Genomic DNA, 20971 nt, shown 5'->3' on the forward strand with positions numbered 1-20971 from the left:
TGTGTTTGTGTATTTGTACATAATAAATATACACAGTAAACACATATATTATGTAAAAAATATATTTTGAATGCGAGTAATCATGATTAATTGTTTGACAGCTTGGGCCACTATTTTAGTTGATGATATATGATCTCTTTATTTGACATTAAAGTGAATAGAGGATAAAAAGAAGGTTAGAACAGGTCAGTTGGACTAATTCTTCACACAAACTCATGCATCTGACCAATTAAAGGAGCACATGACAGAGATTTATTGGGTTTCCATGTACTCTTATCTGTTAGTAATACCGTATAGTAATATAGTAGTTTGTTTGTTTGATTATTAAAATTGTATTATTATTATTAAATTATTAATGATTATTATTATTAAATTCAGTTAAAAGCAAAGAATTTTAAAACTAAAAATGACAATCATGTGTTTTGTAAGTGTTTTACTGTTTGGTGAAAAGCCATAATTGTATTATATTTTTTAATAAAAAGCCTTAATATAGGAACTTTAATAAAAGTTGTGAAAAAAGATATATATATATATATATATATATATATATATATATATATATATATATATTAGATTTAAATAAAAGTGCAGAAAATATAACATTTTTAGTAACTTTTCAAGACAAAAAAAAGAACTTTAATAATAATATCAATAATAATAATAAAAAATGTATAGAATTTTTCAGTTTATTTTAGGTTTTAATAAAAGCTGTGAAAATATACAATAGTGTGACTACATGTTTAGTAACTTTTTTTAAATAAATTTGCAAAAAACATAATTCTGTGGAGGATGAAAATGACGTAATTATAAATAAATGAATAAATACATAAATGCAGAAATAAATAAATAAATGCATGAATAAATAAATGTAGAAATACATAAATTCATAAATTAATAAATAAATAAACGCAGAAATACATAAATAAATGTAGTATAACACAAATGGTACAAAAATAGCACAATTAAAAATTACACTTTTGACAGAATTATTTATTCGTTAATGTATGCATATCTGCATTTATTTATTTATTTATTTGTTCATTTATTTATTTATGTATTTTTTACATTTATTTATTTATTCATTTATTTATATATTTATGTGTTTCTACATTTATTCATTCATTTATTTATGTATTTCCAAATTTATTCATTCATTTATGTATTTATTCATTTATTTATTTATGTTTTTCTACATTTATTTATTTATTCATTCATTCATTCATTCATTCATTTATGTATTTCCACATTTATTTACTTATTATTTCTGCATTTATGTATGTATTTATTCATTTATTTACGTATTTATTCATACTTAAGTCATTTTTCGTCCTCCATATAATTCAGGTTGAATCACATCTTTAAATAAGTCCTCACAAGAAACTGAGGAATGAATTAAGTTCTACCGAAAAAATGGAAGACCAGAATTTAAACCACTTTTTTGCTTGTGTAAACTGAATTTTGCATACAGAATTTAAAATTAAAAACATATTCTAGAGGCAAATGCTTTGGGTTTTCAAAATAATAAAACAACATCTTGGAGGATGAAACGCTGGCTCTTTAAGGCTCCGCATGACGTCACCTACTCCACTAGCAAGGTTGCTGGGAAACAGTGTAACAAAAGTTTAAATGGTTGCCGAGCAACACAGTGTAGAGACCGAGTATGTTACCAGCGTTAGCCAAGTTTGCTGATGCATGAAGAAATAATAACATATAAAGATCTCAGTGTACCTCAAGATCAACGAATGTGACAGGACATTTAAAAAAGCGGTTATAATGTCATCAGCCTCCATGAAAACAGGTGTGGTTCAGTACGGCCGGAGGAAAGGATCGAGCAAACAAGGTGAGAATGTACTGACTGAACTTGCTAACTAGTGCGCCGAGATAGATAAAGAAGATAACATATATGAATTATAACTAGATAAAAAAGTTTAAGTTGGCTTGAAAAAGCCTGATCAGAAAGTGTCAAAAAGTTTAAAGGTTTTAAAAAGTTTTAAAAGTTTTAGAAACTTTAATTTTAAGGTTTTGAAAAAAAGTTGAAAATAGTTTTAAAGCTGAAATGTTTCGAAAGGCAGTAACAGTTACAGTCTGTCAGATGGATGATAAAAGGATAGATAGCATGTTTTAGCATTTTGCTAGCATGTTTATAGCTTATTTAGCATATTACTAGCATGTAGATAGCATGATTAGCAAGTTACTAGCATGTTTTTAAAAATTATTAGCATGTTGTTAACATGTTTCTAGCATGTTTGTAACATGATTAACATGTCAATAGCGTGTTGCTAACATGTTAACATCATTACCATGTTTCTAGCATGATTATCAAGGCACTAGCATGTTTCTAACATTATTAGCATGTTGTTAGCATGTTTGTAACATGATTAACATGTCAATAGCATGATGATAGCACATTGTTAGTATCATTAACATGTTGTTAGCATGTTTCTAGCATGATTAGCAAGTTACTGGCATGTTTCTAGCATAATATGCATGTTGTTAGTATGTTTCTAGCATGATTAGCAAGTTACTAGCATGTTTCTAGCAATATATGCATATTGTTAGCATGTTTCTAGCATGATTACCATATTGTTAGCATGATTAGCAAATTATTAGCATGTTTCTAACATGATTAGCCTGTTATTAGCATGTTGCTAGCATAATTAGAATGCCGCTAGCATCATGTTAGCATTAGTGGCCTGTTGTTAACATGATTAGCAAGTTACTAGCATGTTTCTAGCATTATATGCATGTTGTTAGCATGTTTCTAGCATGATTAGCAAGTTACTAGCATGTTTCTAGCATTATATGCATGTTGTTAGCATGTTTCTAGCATGATTAGCAAGTTACTAGCATGTTTCTAACATTATATGCATGTTGTTAGCATGTTTCTAGCATGATTAGCAAGTTACTAGCATGTTTCTAGCATTATATGCATGTTGTTAGCATGTTTCTAGCATGATTACCATATTGTTAGCATGATTAGCAAATTTTTAGCATGTTTCTAACATGATTAGCCTGTTATTAGCATGTTGCTAGCATAATTAGAATGCCGCTAGCATCATGTTAGCATTAGTGGCCTGATGTTAACATGATTAGCAAGTTACTAGCATGTTTCTAGCATTATATGCATGTTGTTAGCATGTTTCTAGCATGATTAGCAAGTTACTAGCATGTTTCTAGCATTATATGCATGTTGTTAACATGTTTCTAGCATGATTAGCAAGTTACTTACTAGCATGTTTCTAACATTATATGCACGTTGTTAGCATGTTTCTAGCATGATTAGCAAGTTACTAGCATGTTTCTAGCATTATATGCATGTTGTTAGCATGTTTCTAGCATGATTAACAAGTTACTAGCATGTTTCTAGCATTATATGCATGTTGTTAGCATGTTTCTAGCATGATTACCATATTGTTAGCATGATTAGCAAATTATTAGCATGTTTCTAACATGATTAGCCTGTTATTAGCATGTTGCTAGCATAATTAGAATGCCGCTAGCATCATGTTAGCATTAGTGGCCTGTTGTTAACATGATTAGCAAGTTACTAGCATGTTTCTAGCATTATATGCATGTTGTTAACATGTTTCTAGCATGATTAGCAAGTTACTAGCATGTTTCTAGCGTTATATGCATGTTGTTAGCATTTTTCTAGCATGATTAGGAAGTTACTAGCATGTTTCTAGCATTATATGCATGTTGTTAGCATGTTTCTAGCATGATTAGCAAGTTACTAGCATGTTTCTAGCGTTATATGCATGTTGTTAACATGTTTCTAGCATGATTACCATATTGTTAGCATGATTAGCAAATTTTTAGCATGTTTCTAACATGATTAGCCTGTTATTAGCATGTTGCTAGCATAATTAGAATGCCGCTAGCATCATGTTAGCATTAGTGGCCTGTTGTTAACATGATTAGCAAGTTACTAGCATGTTTCTAGCATTATATGCATGTTGTTAGCATGTTTCTAGCATGATTAGCAAGTTACTAGCATGTTTCTAGCATTATATGCATGTTGTTAGCATGTTTCTAGCATGATTACCATATTGTTAGCATGATTAGCAAATTTTTAGCATGTTTCTAACATGATTAGCCTGTTATTAGCATGTTGCTAGCATAATTAGAATGCCGCTAGCATCATGTTAGCATTAGTGGCCTGTTGTTAACATGATTAGCAAGTTACTAGCATGTTTCTAGCATTATATGCATGTTGTTAGCATGTTTCTAGCATGATTAGCAAGTTACTAGCATGTTTCTAGCATTATATGCATGTTGTTAGCATGTTTCTAGCATGATTAGCAAGTTACTGGCATGTTTCTAGCATAATATGCATGTTTTTAGTATGTTTCTAGCATGATTAGCAAGTTACTAGCATGTTTCTAGCAGTATATGCATGTTGTTAGCATGTTTCTAGCATGATTACCATATTGTTAGCATGATTAGCAAATTATTAGCATCTTTCTAACATGATTAGCCTGTTATTAGCATGTTGCTAGCATAATTAGAATGCCGCTAGCATCATGTTAGCATTAGTGGCCTGTTGTTAACATGATTAGCAAGTTACTAGCATGTTTCTAGCATTATATGCATGTTGTTAGCATTTTTCTAGCATGATTAGGAAGTTACTAGCATGTTTCTAGCATTATATGCATGTTGTTAGCATGTTTCTAGCATGATTAGCAAGTTACTAGAATGTTTCTAGCATTATATGCATGTTGTTAGCATGTTTCTAGCATGATTAGCAAGTTACTAGCATGTTTCTAGCGTTATATGCATGTTGTTAGCATGTTTCTAGCATGATTACCATATTGTTAGCATGATTAGCAAATTTTTTGCATGTTTCTAACATGATTAGCCTGTTATTAGCATGTTGCTACCATAATTAGAATGCCGCTAGCATCATGTTAGCATTAGTGGCCTGTTGTTAACATGATTAGCAAGTTACTAGCATGTTTCTAGCATTATATGCATGTTGTTAGCATGTTTCTAGCATGATTAGCAAGTTACTAGCATGTTTCTAGCATTATATGCATGTTGTTAGCATGTTTCTAGCATGATTAGCAAGTTACTAGCATGTTTCTACCGTTATATGCATGTTGTTAGCATGTTTCTAGCATGATTAGCAAGTTACTAGCATGTTTCTAGCATTATATGCATGTTGTTAGCATGTTTCTAACATGATTAGCCTGTTATTAGCATGTTGCTAGCATAATTAGAATGCCGCTACCATCATGTTAGCATTAGTGGCCTGATGTTAACATGATTAGCAAGTTACTAGCATGTTTCTAGCATTATATGCATGTTGTTAGCACGTTTCTAGCATGATTAGCAAGTTACTAGCATGTTTCTAGCATTATATGCATGTTGTTAACATGTTTCTAGCATGATTAGCAAGTTACTTACTAGCATGTTTCTAGCATTATATGCATGTTGTTAGCATGTTTCTAGCATGATTAGCAAGTTACTAGCATGTTTCTAGCGTTATATGCATGTTGTTAGCATGTTTCTAGCATGATTACCATATTGTTAGCATGATTAGCAAATTATTAGCATGTTTCTAACATGATTAGCCTGTTACTAGCATGTTGCTAGCATAATTAGAATGTCGCTAGCATCATGTTAGCATTAGTGGCCTGTTGTTAGCATGATTAGCAAGTTACTAGCATGTTTCTAGCATTATATGCATGTTGTTAGCATGTTTCTAGCATGATTAGCAAGTTACTAGCATGTTTCTAGCATTATATGCATGTTGTTAGCATGTTTCTAGCATGATTAGCAAGTCTCAACGGCTCTGGAAGCATATGGTTAGAAGTCCCGGTTGCTATAGAAACAATAGGCGCGCTACTGCGCATACGCACCGGCTCATCTAGCCTGAAATATAGCATTTATTGATGAGGCAGTTCTCGTCGGATATATGTATTCTGTACTCTTTGCTTAAAGGGACTTTGATTGAGTCTCAAAGGATTCTGGGAGTTTTGACAGTTGGAGTTTGAATAGTGTTGGCTCATTTGAACATTCCCTCAATGTAAGTCTATGGGATTTTCCCAAGTTTTAATCGTCATTTTAGGAAAACTGTAAGTCTGATCAGTTAGAAAAGATATAGCAACTGGAGTCAGATCAGTCTGGAGATCTGGGCTGAGTTTGGAGTTTGTAAAGTTAAAGATCTAGGTCGGAGGAGTAGCAGTCAGAAATTTTAGTCTCAGAAAAATAACTGTAAATTTAAATAGCATTTCAGTAAGTTGGCTTTCTCATAATTAGGCTACAGTTTATAATCATTTGGAAATATGTTGTCACAGTTGTGAGCTCCGATGTGGAGAAAACCGAAGCGGATCTTCGTCAAGTGGTGGTTTTATCCAAATCAGACTGGCAGCGTCTGCAGGACAGTGTGAACGGTATCAATCAGCACAACAGAAGTGTAATTGCAGCAGCCGAACAGCGGGAGGCACTGCACATGCGCTCTAAAGAGCTCGTAAAACACTGGTCCAACACCATTGCTGTAAGTACGCACTGGAATTTGTGTATTTGTAGCTTTCTTAATAGACATACTTAGCAATACTTGCTTGAAATACTTGCCAAAATATGCATAAATGTGACCCTGAACCCTTGAGAAGCACAGGTATATTTGTAGCAATAGCCAAAAATACATTGTATGGGTCAAAATTATTGATTTTTCTTTTATGGCAAAAATGATTAGTAATATGCTTTACTAAGAACTTCATCCTTTCACCCTCAGACTCCATATTTTCAAATAGCTGTATCGCGGCCAAATATAGTCCTATCCTAACAAACCATACATCAATGGAAAGATTATTAGTCAGATTGTGACTGGTTTTGTGGTCCAGGGTCACAAATGTATAACTTTTTAATGAATCTTTTGAATTTTGAAAGATTTAGTTAATAAAATAGTCTATTATAAAATTTTCTATGTAAGGATATAATTTATTATAATATTTGTATGTAATATTTTATTATAATGCCACTGTGAAAATTTTGTACTCATTGGTATGCCTGTTATGTTTAGAACAGGGTTATTATAGTCAGTAAAACTAAAAATAAAATAAATACCATTTTAATGTTGTTACTTTAAGCAAAATTTATGTGAATGAAAATAAAATAAATATAAAACTTTTTTTATATGCCGAGGCATTTCTCATTTTAATTTAGTTTAACTCAATGTACAAAAATAACTCAAATGATCAAAAGTAATGATTAAAAGCTATATATACACTACCAGTCAAAAGTTTTTGAGCTGTAAAATTTTAAATGTTTTTTAAAGAAGTCTCTTCTGCCCACCAAGCCTGCTTTATTTGATTCAAAGTACAGCAAAAACAGTAAAAATTTTAAATATTTTTATGATTTAAAATAACTGTTTTCTATTCGAATATATTTTAAAATGTAATTTATTCCTGTGATCCCAAAGCTGATTTTTTTTTGCATCATTACTCATCACATAATCCTTCTGAAATCATTGTAATATTCTGATTTGCTGATCAAAAAAACATGTATTATTATATTCATGAGAAAATTTTGCTTTGATCACAGGAATGAATTACATTTTACTTTAAATATATTCAAATAGAAAGCAGTTATTTTAAATATTAAACATTTAAAATTAATTTGCTTTTTAGTTTGCTGTACTTTGGATCAAATAAATGCAGGCTTGGTGAGCAGAAGAGACTTCTTTAAAAAAATATAAAAAAATCGTACTTATTTGCCTTGTAGTGTATAAAAAAAAAGTTAAAATTACTAAAAACCAATACAATTTATATGAATGGTCAGGTTAATATAAGCTATGCATTTCACTTTTGCAACATTTCTTCCATGGAAAAAAACAAATCAGATTTTTTCCCTTACAGGGTCAACGACAAAAAAAGCTAGAGGCGAAAAAAATCCGAGAGGCGATCGAAGAAGAAGAGAGGAAACAAATTGACATAGAAGAAGCCAAATACCAAGCCCAGATACGAAAGGAGGCCATTGAGAAAGCAAAAACCCAGCAGTACTACCAGACCGACAGAGTGAAAGGCTTCCATGTGTGTGTCTCACATTATTCGACCACACTTTCCTGTTTTGAAATGTTAGTAAACTATCTTTTTGTTTTTTATAGAGTGGTCTGTTGCTGGCAGAAGTTCTGAAGGAAAGAGAGGCTCAGATCAAGCTAAAGCAAATGAAGCAGAATGTCAGCAAAGACATAGACAGAGATATCCTAGCTGAAATGGCTTGCAGAGAAGAACAGTCCCTCCAGCAGGAGCAGCAGAAAGCCATACAGAGGAAACAAGAACAGCTGACCACTGCTGAGAGCTTGAAACAACAGTAAGGAAACATTAAAGTGGGCAACAATGCAAAACCTAAGAATATAATGAAAAGGACCTGATGTTTCCTGCTCTATTAGGATAAAAGATCACGAAAGGAAGAAAGAGCAGGAGAGGCAGGAGGTCAAACGTGAGGCTGAAGAAATTGAGCGACTCAGAGATCTTCATCTGTGGGAGCAGTCCATGAACGAACGCAAGAGGGAGGAAGAGAAGATAAGCGCGATGAAGGCTCATCAGGTAAGACGGTTGTGAATATTTACCGATAGATTGAATCAGATGCTGATTTGAAATCCATTCTTCTGTCTTCCATCAGGACTATTTGACCAACAGAGAGCTGATGAAAGCAACAGAGGCTCAGAGGCAGGAGGAAGAGGAGGAGAAATGCAAGCAGCTCGCCAAACACAAAGAAAAAGTCATGAAAATGAGGAAGGACAAGCAGGAGGAAATGTTTAGGTACTGTAAATTACATGTGAACACTGTAAATGTTTCTTGTAGGTATACAAAAATGACAGGATTCCTACCAGTGCCAGAAATTAGCTTGTAATTCATTTTCAGGAGCGTATTTTATATTTATGAAAGCTTTTTTTACTAACCGTATACAACACAGAATGTTGACTACTTATGTTTAACTCTTCCAACCCATACTAAACTTGATATATTAAAGTGTAAATAACAGCTAAAATAGATTTGGCATGTTATTTTAAAATGCTGATTTTTCTAGACCTCATGGACTTATTTGTTGTTTTAGTACTATTTATAAATTACAGAATTTATAGATATTAAAAAAATAAATAATCTATAAATAATGTTTTAATAATTATATTAGAGTAAATATATTCTAATATTTCTAGATATTTTGTTAAATTTATATTTTTATATATTTTATATTGATATATTACATTATATATAATTAATTAGTTTTAATAATTATATAAAAATAAACATAAATATATTCTAATATTTCTAGATATTTTAAAATATATTTTATATTTGTATTACATCTTGTATACATTATATAAATTATTATAATATATAAAATGTAATAATTAATAATTATATTAGAATATATTGTAATATTTTCTATATTATTTGTAAATATATATATATTCCATTTAAAAAAAAAAAAATAATATATATATATATACACACACACACACACACACACACACACAAAAACATGATATAAATTATTATAATCTATAAAGAATTTGTGTTAATAATTATTAATACTTTTGTTACAATAAATATATCCTAGTATTTGTATATATATTTGTAATATATTTTATATTACATATTTTAAATATTTGTTTAATTGTTATAATATATTACATTTTATATTTTACTATCTTTGAGATACTATTATAGTTTTTCAATATTGTAGTGTTAATATTATAGCGTTAATATTTGTAAAAAAAAATATCTTCATATTTTTATGTTAATTCATATTTTTGTTTAATTAAATTTGTTGCTTTTTTTGTCATTTTTAGTATTTTTTGTATGTGTCTGTATAGTTTTTGTTAACTTTTATGTTATTCTATTTAATGGTTTTATTGTTACTTTCAGTTTTAGTTTTAGTTAACTATAATAACCCTGTTTAACTTTCATTTTATTCATTGTTTTAATTTGAATAGTTTTAGTACTAACTTATTTTATTTCACTTAGATTAAGTTTTTCCTAATATTAATTTTTTATTTCAGATTTATTTAGATCTCCAATCTAGAACATTAATACACTCAGACTAATAATAAATGTCCTAATTCAGTTGACCTACAAATGGATATTTCTACACCATGTTTATCCATGAATTACATCTAACTGAAAAGGTTATGGAAAAAGTCACGGAAATTCATTGCGTGGGTGCAATGTGGGAACCCTGGAGAGAAAGAATAATTCACTGCTTGCTTTGTCTCAGCACTGGGCTTGTATTTGCATTTCTTTTTGTTTCAGAGAGCTCCAAAGACACAGAGAGACTATTATACAGAAGTTAGCTGTTCAGAAGCAGCAACAAATCAGCAATGAGGAAGAGGTCATCGCAAAAGCGGTTGCTGAACGTGAGGCCAAACTGGCCCGAGAACAGCGTGAGAAAGAAGAAAAACATGCAGCCATGTTGAACTCCATTGCTGCACACAGAGAGTCCATGGTAAATGACATGTTTTTAATATATGTGACCCTGGACCACAAAACCAGTCTTAAGTAGCACAGGTATATTTGTAGCCATAGCCAAAAATACATGGTATGGGTCAAAATTACAGATTTTTTATTTTATGCCAAACATCATTAGGATATTAAGTAAACATTTTGTTCCATGAAAATATTTTGTAAATTTTCTACCGTAAATATATCAAAACTTAGTAATATGCATTACTAAGAACTTCATTTGGACAACTTTAAAGGCGATTTTCTCAATATTTAGATTTTTTTTTGCACCCTCAGACTCCAGATTTTCAAATAGTTGTATCTCAGACAAATATTGTCCTATCCTTACAAACCATACATCAATGGAAAGCTTATTTATTCAGTTTTAAAGAAATGGCTTATGGCTGGTTTTGTGTTTCAGGGTCACATATTTGTGCAAGCAAATGATTTAATTTTTTGAAAACTTTCTTGTAATGGATGCATTATTATTTAGATATTTGATTAAAGTAAAGCAACTAGTGACAAGAGGCCATCTATTACAGTGATTTTACCAAAGTAACGTTGCATTATGAACATTAAACTGTTTATATATAATTTTAAATACATATACTAAAATAAATATTTTCTTAACCCTATGCTAGAGGAAAGAGCAGGAACGAAAGGAAGAGGAAGAGAAACAGAAAGCCCTGGAAATGCTGAATGCAAAGACGGAAGCTTATAAAATCTTTATGGAAAAGCAAGAACTTAAAGCTCAGAAAGCTAGAGAAGAAGGAAAAACACTACAAGACATCTATATACAGGAAATGGTGGGTATAGCTTTTAAAGAAACAGGCCACACAAAAATGAAAATTTGCTGAAAATGCACTTACCCTCCTGTCATCCAAGATGTAGATGAGATTGTTTGTTCATCAGAATAGATTTGGAGAAATGTAGCATCATATCACTTGCTCACCAATTTTCAATCAAGGTTCAAACACTCACTGATGCTTCAGAAGGAAACACAATGCATTAAGAGCCAGGGATGAAAACTTTTTGAATTTGAAGATCAGAGTAAATTTAACTTATTTTGTCTTCTGGGGAACATGTAAGTATCTTCTGTAGCTTCTGAAGGGCAGTACTAAATGAAAAAAAAAATAAGATATTTAGGCAGAATAAGAAAAATGTACACATCTCCATTCTGTTCAAAAGTTTTCACCCTCTGGCTCTTAATGCATTGTGTTTCTTTCTGGAGCATCAGTAAGCAATTAAACCTTCTGTAATAGTTGCATATGAGTCCCTCAGTTGTCCTCAGTGTGAAAAGATGGATCTCAAAATCATACAGTCATTGTTGGAAAGGGTTCAAATACACAAAAATGCTGAAAAATCAAAGAATTTGTGGGACCTGTAGGATTTTTCTTAAGAGCAGCTGGCAGTTTAACTGCTCAGGACAAACAAGAAAAACACAGATGTGGATCATTCAGGTAACACAGTATTAAGAATCAAGCGTATGTAAACTTTTGAAGGGGTCATTTTTATAAATTCAACTATTATTTTCTCTTGTGGACTATATGTCTTTTATGTGAAATATCTTATTCAGGTTAACATTTTGCAAATTCTGCAAGATGTATGTAAACTTTTGACCTCAACTGTACATCTTGGATGGCCTGAGGATTAGTAACTTCTCAGCAAATTCCTATCTTTGGGTGAACTATATCTTTAATATGTTTTATGCTATGCATTTAACTATGATTTCTTTCAAATGCAACACTGTTTTTGTGAAGGCTGAAAAACGTGCAAGGCATCACCGCACAAAAAAAGACGACAAAGACTTTGTGGTGAGGAACACCGCTCTTATCGTTGAAGAGGAAAACCAGTTTCAGAATTACGCCAAACAGGTCATTGAAACAGCCGGGAAGGCAGGGAGAAACACCTACCCGCTCCTGAAGGCTGCCAGAGAGGGCATCGGAGGGGGTCTGGGGCCCGTCTTTGGTGGACTTAGACCAAGTTATCTAGTCCACGATGAGTCGGGTGTTCAGATGCCCAGTTATGTGAGCGGCACCACTCAAAATGTAAAAGAGCTGAACGAGAACCCTGACATTCAACAGTCCAAGAAAAGACTTGGATTCACCTGGTAACACGTCACAATATCTAGTTGTTATAATGACTCTCTCTTACCATTGCAGTAATAAAGATTTTATGCAAAAGAAATTGTAATTGATGGGTTTTTATGATAATATTGGTCTTTAAGCCCAAAAATGGTTCTGATGTTTGAAAAAAAAAAATGATTATAATAAAAGTATTGTTCCTAAAAAAAACACTAAATTGGAAGTCAAACTAAAGTATGATTTTGCTTTGGGATGCCTATATAAAAATATATGAAAATATTTAGAATTAATATTTAAAATTAGAAAAATTCAATCTAATAATTATTTTACTATTACCTGAAAAGTGTTCATAATAGAGTGTTTTCATGACACATTGGCCATATTAGCAGCACTGAACGTCAACAATTTCCCTGAACCGAACAAAACTCATATATTTTGCTGATTATTGCTGCTGAAAATGAGCAATTATTGTCATGTTTTGGATTGTACTAATCGGCCAGACCAGGACAAAACATTTGGAGTACAATAGACTGACAAAAGTTAACAAATCAAGAAGAAGAGTCACTGAAATTCCTTGGCCACTGAACCAGGATTTCCAGGGCAAGAATCTTGACAACATTCATGTTCTTATAATTTCTGGTCAGGTAGGTGAAATGTTAGGCTAATATCTTAATTAATACTGCTCTAATGTGTTTTTACCACCTGTTAACTTTAGTTTGTCAAACTATTGCTCCCTTTCCTGCTTACAAAGTCATTCTCTATATGATATAGCAGCTTCCACACTTTTTTCGTGGTTTAGTCAGCATAAAGTAGCAGAACAACGTATTCAGTAGTACATTAACAGTGTAATCCATGCTGTAGTTTACATTCGAGTATGGCTGGTCTGGCCGCCAAATCGCGACCCAAGTGCAAACCCTTTATTAAAACTAATTAATATTTTAGCTATTTTTTTAATCATACAAGAACAACACAAAATGATCAAGATAGGCATTATTTGTATATCTATATTAATAATACATTTATATATCCCTCCTCCAAATGTATTCTTGTCCGATTCTGTCACAGGACGTGACTTTTATTTTGACAGGCGCCGTGACTTTTGTCTTTGCGCATCATTAAACAGGAAGCCAGTAGCAGCATTGACCATGACACCTAAGATTTGCCCTTTTCTCTGCACATGGGTTATAAAACATTGTTCTTACATGCACGTTAAGCAGCTGTACATCAAACACAAGGAGTAGCGGGCATCTGCGGGACTGTAAACTCCTCTGAGCACATCTGTCCTCTAACACGTGATCTGTTGCAGCACAGGACACTCGTGCTCTGTGTAACGTTACATGTGTGTTATGGCATGGCAGTCTGATAAAGGTACTGTGACTCTCTCTTAACCGGTTTTATTTATATAAAGCACATGATCCTGTCCAACACATCTGCTGCTGTCAGAAGGAGCTGACTTTAAGTGTAAACAACTAACTCTAACTCTTAAGCATGTGTTTGCTAGTTGACTTTCTAGCAGACATGTTAAGGGCATTAGATATGGGTCTGATTACAAATCAGAATTTAGCTAATTTATGTTATGGGAAAAGCAGAACTAAGAAGCTTTTATCAAACATTTATTGTAATAAAACAGATATATACATTACCAGATTTGTAATGTTTTCTAAAGAAGTCTCTTCTGCTCACAAAGCCTGTGTTTATTAGATCCAAAGTACAGCAAAAACAGTACATTTCAAAATAACTTTAATATGTGAATTTATTTAAAAATGTAATTTATTCCTTTGATCAAAGCTAAATTTTTTTTAAATTCAAATCATCATTACTCCAGTTTTCAGTGTCACATGATCCTTCAGAAATCATTCTGCAATGCAGATTTGCATTATTTTCAATATTAAAGTACATTTTTTTCAGGATTCTTGATGAATAGAAAGATCCAAATATCCGTATTTATTTGAAATAAAAAGCTTTCGTAACATTATACAATATACCATTTAGAAGCTTGGAGTCAGTATACTTTTTTTGGGAAAGAAATGATAGAAATTAATACTTTTATTTTACAAGGTAATTTTAACATGACAATAATAATAATAAATGTTTTTTGAGCAGCAAATCATCATCAGATTTTAAAATATATTCAAATAGAAAACAGTTATTTTAAATAGTAGAAAATATTACATTTTTTATTTAAAATAAAGACATTTTGTAACAAATAAACTAGCATTTAAAAAGTTGTGGCCAGTGAATTCTTATTCTTTCTTATTTGAAAGAAATTAATACTTTTATTCATCAAGGATGTGTTAAATTGATAAAAAGTGATATCAAAGATTTCTATTTTTAATAAATGCTGTTCTTTTTTACTTTTTATTCATCAAAGAACCCTGAAAAAACACAGGTTCCAAAAAAATAATAAGCAGCACAACTGTTTCCAATATTAATAATAAATCAGCATATTAGAATGATTTATGAAGAATCATGTGACACTTACTGGAGTAATGGCTGATTAAAAATTTAGCTTTGCATCATGAATAAATGATATCTTAAAAACCAATATTTTAAACTGTGATATACTGTATTTCACAATATTACAGTTTTTTTTCTGTATTTTTGACATTTGACATTGCTGCCTTGATGTGCATAAAATATTTTTTCGAAAAACATTTAAATGGCAATATAAATGCATCCATTTATGTAAAATAAATTTTATGATTATTGCAAAATATGCTTATATATATTCAATATAAATAAATAAAAAATTAAACCTGAAAAATTGTACTTCAACATAATAATAATAATAATAATAATAATAAATGTTTTTTGAGCAGCAAATCAGACTGTTAGAATGATTTCTGAAGGATCATGTGACTGGAGTAATGATGCTTAAAATTCAGCTTTGAAATCACAGGAATAAATTACATTTTAAAATATATTCAAATAGAAAATAGTTACTTTAAATGGTAAAAAATGTTTCTAAATTTGACTGTTTTTGCTGTACATAAATGCAGGCTTGTATTTGAGAATGTCTTAATATTTGACAATACGATCTTTTGCTTCAATAACAGCATTCAAGCTGACATGGAAAACCTGATGATCTGATTCTCAGTTGCGTCTGATCTGTCTAGTATGTGGAGTTTATCCTGACACCGGCCGTCCTCTGCCATGTTCCGGCTGCGATCGTTTCGGGCATGTTCCCGCAGGCTGTTTCACAGTGGGGCCGTCAGCCGTGATCAGGTTCTAGACCAGCTTCAGACGTGTGCTGCTGAAGACCAGGTGTTCGATGTGGTGGGCCGGAACAAAGCCAAACTGACCGTAAATCATGTGAGCTATGCTATCAAACGGCTGTGGAAGTTTCAAAAAGAGCGGCCTCAGATGCTCAGGACAGTCAAGCAGGTCCGGAATCACCCTCAGTTCTTGACGCTTCAAGTTCTGGCTGAAAACAAGATCAGCCTCATGGATGATGCTTCAGTGGTGAACCTGCTTTATTTTGTGCTCAGGTACAGAGTCTGTTAGCTATCTAGATAGTATTATAGGTAGGCATCAAGCTGCATTTTGAGATAGCTTGTAGCAAAATTGCATGAATTCTTTGGGAAAAAGCAATACATTGCATTAAAAAAAGTTCAAATGGAGAGAAATTAAAAATTGATACTTATTTTAAAAACGCACAATGTTTGTGCATATTTAGAGTGTTGGGTTATACATTTTTCCTCTGTCCAGTTTGTTTTGAATCAAGTAGTTTTATAAGCATTTGGTCCTGTTTCATTTAAAGGGGTCATTGTATGCCCATTTTCCACAAGTTGATATGATTCTTAAGGGTCTCATTGAGAAGTCTATAATATACTTTGGATAAAACTTCTCAATGCTAGTGTAAAAAACACTCTATTTGCCTTGTCAAAACCAGCCCAGCATGTTCCTTTAAATGCTAATGAGCTCTGCTCGACCCGCCCCTCTCTGCTGTGGGATGACAAGCCGTAATGTTTACTTTAGCCGTGTTTAACTGTGAAACTTGCTAACTAGCACATTATTAAGAAAGGCCATTTGTAAAGATGCATAAAAAACCCTTATACTCACTTCTGCTGTGGGTGAAGCTGCATCACGAATGATTTGCACGAACATAGACGCATATGTAGATCGGGATCGGCACTTTCCGAAAAGCGGCTCAGATGTCAGGAGTAAATGATGAATGCTTTGTTCATTATTACATTATTACATCCCATTATTACATATTACATCCAACACCCCAATCACTCAATCAGAGACATTCTTGTCTTCCCCTGCACCTGAGTCACACAATGGCCATCGGAGTCGGACTGTTTCAGCTCGGTGAGGGCGGGTCTAAGGTAAGGCGTTCATGTCAATCAACTATCACTGTGTGTCGTCACACCGACAAGAAGCTGAGAATGACCTGATTTTGAAAAGGGGATATTACTTTTAAAGATTAAAAAAATACCACTGGGTGGATTTTTGTCATTGTAGGGTGGTTGTGTACTACTGCCAACACACATTAATGTTCAAACAACATGTAAAAGTGAGTTTTGCATCCGATGACCCCTTTAAGTTATAATGCTCCCTTAGTAGACAGCTATCTATGTAGCCGGCTTACTTGGTTCTGGAACAGAGCTAAATATGCTCTGTACATATGGTGTTCTGATTAAATGTTTGTGGGGAATTAGCCAGTCTTTGATTGCATTTGTCTTGTTTTGCAGGCTTCAGGTCGAACACCATGACTCTCTTGTTCAGCAGCTGGTAATAGAGGCTTGGAACAGACTAGACAGGTGCATGAATGCATCCATATGCGCATGAATATATGTAAAATATATTGGATGATTATTGCAAAATAAGCAAATATATGCATTTATTTGTATGCAAATTAAGCATATATGTTTCTATATATAAATTTGAAATGTATATGAAAAATATGCATGTAAATCTGCTTATGCAGAATGTATATGTGTATATTTTTATTGTGAAATATACATGTACACTACCAGTCAAATGTTTTTGGACAGTAAGATTTTTTAAATATTTTTTTTAAAGAAGTCTCTTCTGCTCACCAAGCCTGCATTTATTTGATCCAAAAATTTTAAATATTTTCACTATTTAAAATAACTGTTTTCAGTTTGAATGTATTTTAAAATGTAATTTATTCCTGTGATTTCAAAGCTGAATTTTTAGCATCTTCACTCCAGTCACATGATCATTCAGAAATATCTAATTTTCTGATTTGCTTCTCAAAAACATTTTATATATATTTTGTTGAAAACAAACTTTTTTCAGTTTTTTTGATGAATAGAAAGTGCACATTCATTATAAATGTCTTTATCACTTTTGATCAATTTAAAGCATCTTTGCTAAATAAAAGTTTTCATTTCTATAATTTAGCTTTTTTTTAGATAAATGCTAAACTTTGGATCTTGCTATTCATCAAAGAATCCTGAAAAAAAATCAATTTTAAATATTGATAATAAAAAATAATAAAAAATATTCTTGAACAGGAAATCAGCATATTAGAATGATTTCTGAAGGATCATGTGACACTGAAGACTGGAGTAATGATGCTGAAAATTTAGCTGATTTGAAATCACAGGCTTGATGAGCTTCTTCAAAAAAACATCTTTTGACTGGTAATGTATATACATTTATTTATGCAAAATATGCTTATATTCTATATAAATAACTGAAAAAAATTACAAAATTATTATAAATATTATTATAAAGAATATTATTATAAAATATGCATTAAAAAAAAAAAATATATATATATATATATATATTTATGTATATACAGTCAAGCCCGAAATTATTCATACCCCTGGCAAATTCCGGCAATTCTGACTTAAAGTTACTTTTATTCAACCAGCAAGTTTTTTTTTTAAATATGAATGACACAGACGTCTCCCAGAAGACGATGATAATAAGACGATGTGCAAGAGGCGTTTACTGTGATTAGGTTCCCTGGTCCACCGGCTGAAAAACACCCCCAAAACATTAGCTTCCCACCACCATGTTTGACAGTGGGGATGGTGTTCTTAGGGTTGAAGGTTTCTGCTTTTTTTTTACGCCAAATGAAGGCTACATCATTGTGGCCAAACAATTCAATTTTTGTTTCATCTGACCATAAAACAGAAGACCAGAAGTCTTATTCTTTGTCCAGATGATAGTGGTGCAACGGATCACAAAACTCACGGTTCGGATCATATCACGGATTTGGAGTCACGGATCGGATCATTTTTCGGATCAGCAAAAAACAAACAAAACAAAAAAAAGTTTAGTTTTAGTTTTTTTTATAATTACTGAATGCTAACTTTAAGTACTTCTAATCCACAGCAAAAACTACTACTGAACTAATAAAGTCAATTACAAAAATGACAAGTGTAGATGAATACAACATAAAGTTACTAATAAAATCAATAACACTAGTATTCAGGTTCAGAAATTTAATATTTAATTGTAAAATAACTAGTGCTTCTCACTGCAGGTATTTATAGGACGCTGTCTCTTTAAGGCCTAATGCACGTCTCTGATACTGGCACGCATCTTTCCCAGCTGTTTCGGTTCACTGAAGACATAACCGACTGTGTTCAACAGAATACCAAAACGGGTATTAAACATAACTTTGTATGTATGTTAAGAGAAGTTTTAAAGAGGAATCAATCTGTGAAACACGCAGTCTAAATCGCGCGTGTCTCTCTCTCTGTGCGCGTGCTCGCTTCAGGTATGTGCGGCAGCGGTAAAAAAAAGGGGGAAAAAAAGAAAGAAACAGCGCGCGTGTTCTCTTTAGTTTGAATGGGTAAATTGGCAAGACAAAACATGTGCAAATTATACACTTTTACTCTATGATGGTTCCATTTAACAGTTAGTCCGCGAACCACATGCGTACCGAACCGTGGGGTCCGGTCCGTACGGATCATCACGGATCATCTGCGATCCGTTGCACCCCTACCAGATGAGCATTTGCAAAGGCCAGGCGGGCTTTTGTGTGCCTTATCTGGAGAAGTGGTGTCGTCCTTGGTCTGTGTCCGTGGAACCCAGCGGTGTGCAGTGTCTGTGGACTGTCTGCCTTGAGATGTTGCCACCAGCAGAGCCCAGATTCATCAGGATGGCCTTGGTGGTGATCCTTGGATACTTTTTTACCTCTCTCACTATCCTCCTGGACAGCACAGGTGTCACTTTTAGCTTCCGACCACGTCCTCTGAGATTTTTCACAGTGCGGAACGTCTTGTATTTTTTAATAATACTTTGCACTGTAGCCACTGGAACTTCAAAACATTTAGATATAGTCTTATAGCCCTTTCCTGACTTGTAAGCAGCCACAATGCGCAGCCGCAGGTCTTCAGTGAGCTGCTTTGTCTTAGCCATAACTCCACAAACCAACAGCAGGGAGCTTCTGTTTTTCACCTGTTGAGTTGATTAAAACAGCTGTTCCTAATGAATCAGGGTAATTAGGATGCTTTAGAACAGCTTGGACTATTTGGAATGGTATAGAACTTTGGATTTTCCCATAGACTGACAGTTTGCAAAGGGTATGAATAATTTTGGACATGCCACTTTTGGTTCAAATGTAAATAAAAGCTGGGAAATATTTTTCTACAATGATGCCTCTTGTACATCGTCTTATTATCTTTAGGGAGAAGCCTGTGTCATTTCCGGTCAAAAAAAACTTGTTGGTTGAATAAAAGTAACTTTAAGTCAGAATTTGCCAGGGGTATGAATAAATTTTGGGGTCAGTAAATTTTTCTTCTTTTTTTTTTTTTTTTTTTTTTTTTGAAAGAAATTAATACTTTTATTTACCAAGGGTGGGTTAAAATGATAAAAAGTGATAGCAAATACTTACGTTGTTAGAAAATATTTATATTTTGAATAAATGCTGTTCTTTTGAGCTTTTTATTCATCAAAGAATATAATATCACAATTTCTAAATAAATTCTTTGCAGGGCAACTGTTGCAATATATAGATCCAATATAGATCATTCTAATAATAAATCAGTATATTAGAATGATTTCTGACGGATCATGTGACACTTAAGACTGAAGTAATAGCTGATGAAAATTCAGCTTTGCATCACAGGAATAAATTAAATTTTAAAGTATATTACAATAGAAACCATTATTTTATATTGTAATAACATTTCGCAATATTGCAGTTTTTTTTCTATATTTTTGATGAAATAAATGCAGCACTGATGAGCATAAGAGACTTAATTTAAAAACATTACAACTCTTACTGACCCCAAACTTTTGACCGGTAGTGTGTGTGTGTGTGGTGTGTGTGTGTGTGTGTGTGTGTGTGTGTGTGTGTGTGTGTGTGTGTGTGTGTGTGTGTGTGTATGTGTATATATATATAGTGTATGTGTGACCCTGGACCACAAAACCAGTCTTAAGTCGCTGGGGTGTATTTGTAGCAATAGCCAAAAATACATTGTATGGGTCAAAATTATTGATTTTTCT

The 20971-nt window shown here is 32.6% G+C and overlaps 2 protein-coding genes across 2 annotated transcripts in view; both read left to right on the forward strand.

The window, feature by feature from the left end:
• Window positions 1–1681: 1681 nt before the first annotated feature.
• Window positions 1682–12562, forward strand: cfap210 (cilia and flagella associated protein 210). The gene is made up of 9 exons (XM_073845186.1): window positions 1682–1840; window positions 6300–6499; window positions 7860–8033; window positions 8108–8313; window positions 8393–8549; window positions 8626–8765; window positions 10260–10452; window positions 11090–11254; window positions 12209–12562. The coding sequence occupies exons 1-9, from the start codon at window positions 1774–1776 to the stop codon at window positions 12560–12562; spliced, it is 1656 nt and encodes a 551-aa protein (XP_073701287.1). The 5' UTR covers window positions 1682–1773.
• A 1109-nt stretch (window positions 12563–13671) lies between these two features.
• Window positions 13672–20971, forward strand: part of fastkd1 (FAST kinase domains 1) — a 21184-nt gene continuing 13884 nt past the window's right edge. The window contains exons 1-3 of the mRNA XM_073845129.1: window positions 13672–13900; window positions 15649–16020; window positions 17230–17298. Of these exons, the coding sequence (XP_073701230.1) occupies window positions 15686–16020; window positions 17230–17298 (404 nt within the window). The 5' untranslated portion in view covers window positions 13672–13900; window positions 15649–15685. The remainder of the gene's footprint in view (window positions 13901–15648; window positions 16021–17229; window positions 17299–20971) is intronic.

Source organism: Garra rufa, chromosome 8 (genome assembly GCF_049309525.1).
Source record: "Garra rufa chromosome 8, GarRuf1.0, whole genome shotgun sequence".
NCBI classification, from domain to species: domain Eukaryota; kingdom Metazoa; phylum Chordata; class Actinopteri; order Cypriniformes; family Cyprinidae; genus Garra; species Garra rufa.

Bases quoted from the DNA above. Each gene is read 5' to 3' on its own strand.
- cfap210 (XM_073845186.1), top strand. From the start codon at position 1,774: ATGTCATCAGCCTCCATGAAAACAGGTGTGGTTCAGTACGGCCGGAGG. The intron at 6,500-7,859 runs GTAAGTACGCAC...TTTCCCTTACAG, and splicing joins ACTGGTCCAACACCATTGCT to GGTCAACGACAAAAAAAGCT. The intron at 8,766-10,259 runs GTACTGTAAATT...TTTTTGTTTCAG, and splicing joins AAGCAGGAGGAAATGTTTAG to AGAGCTCCAAAGACACAGAG.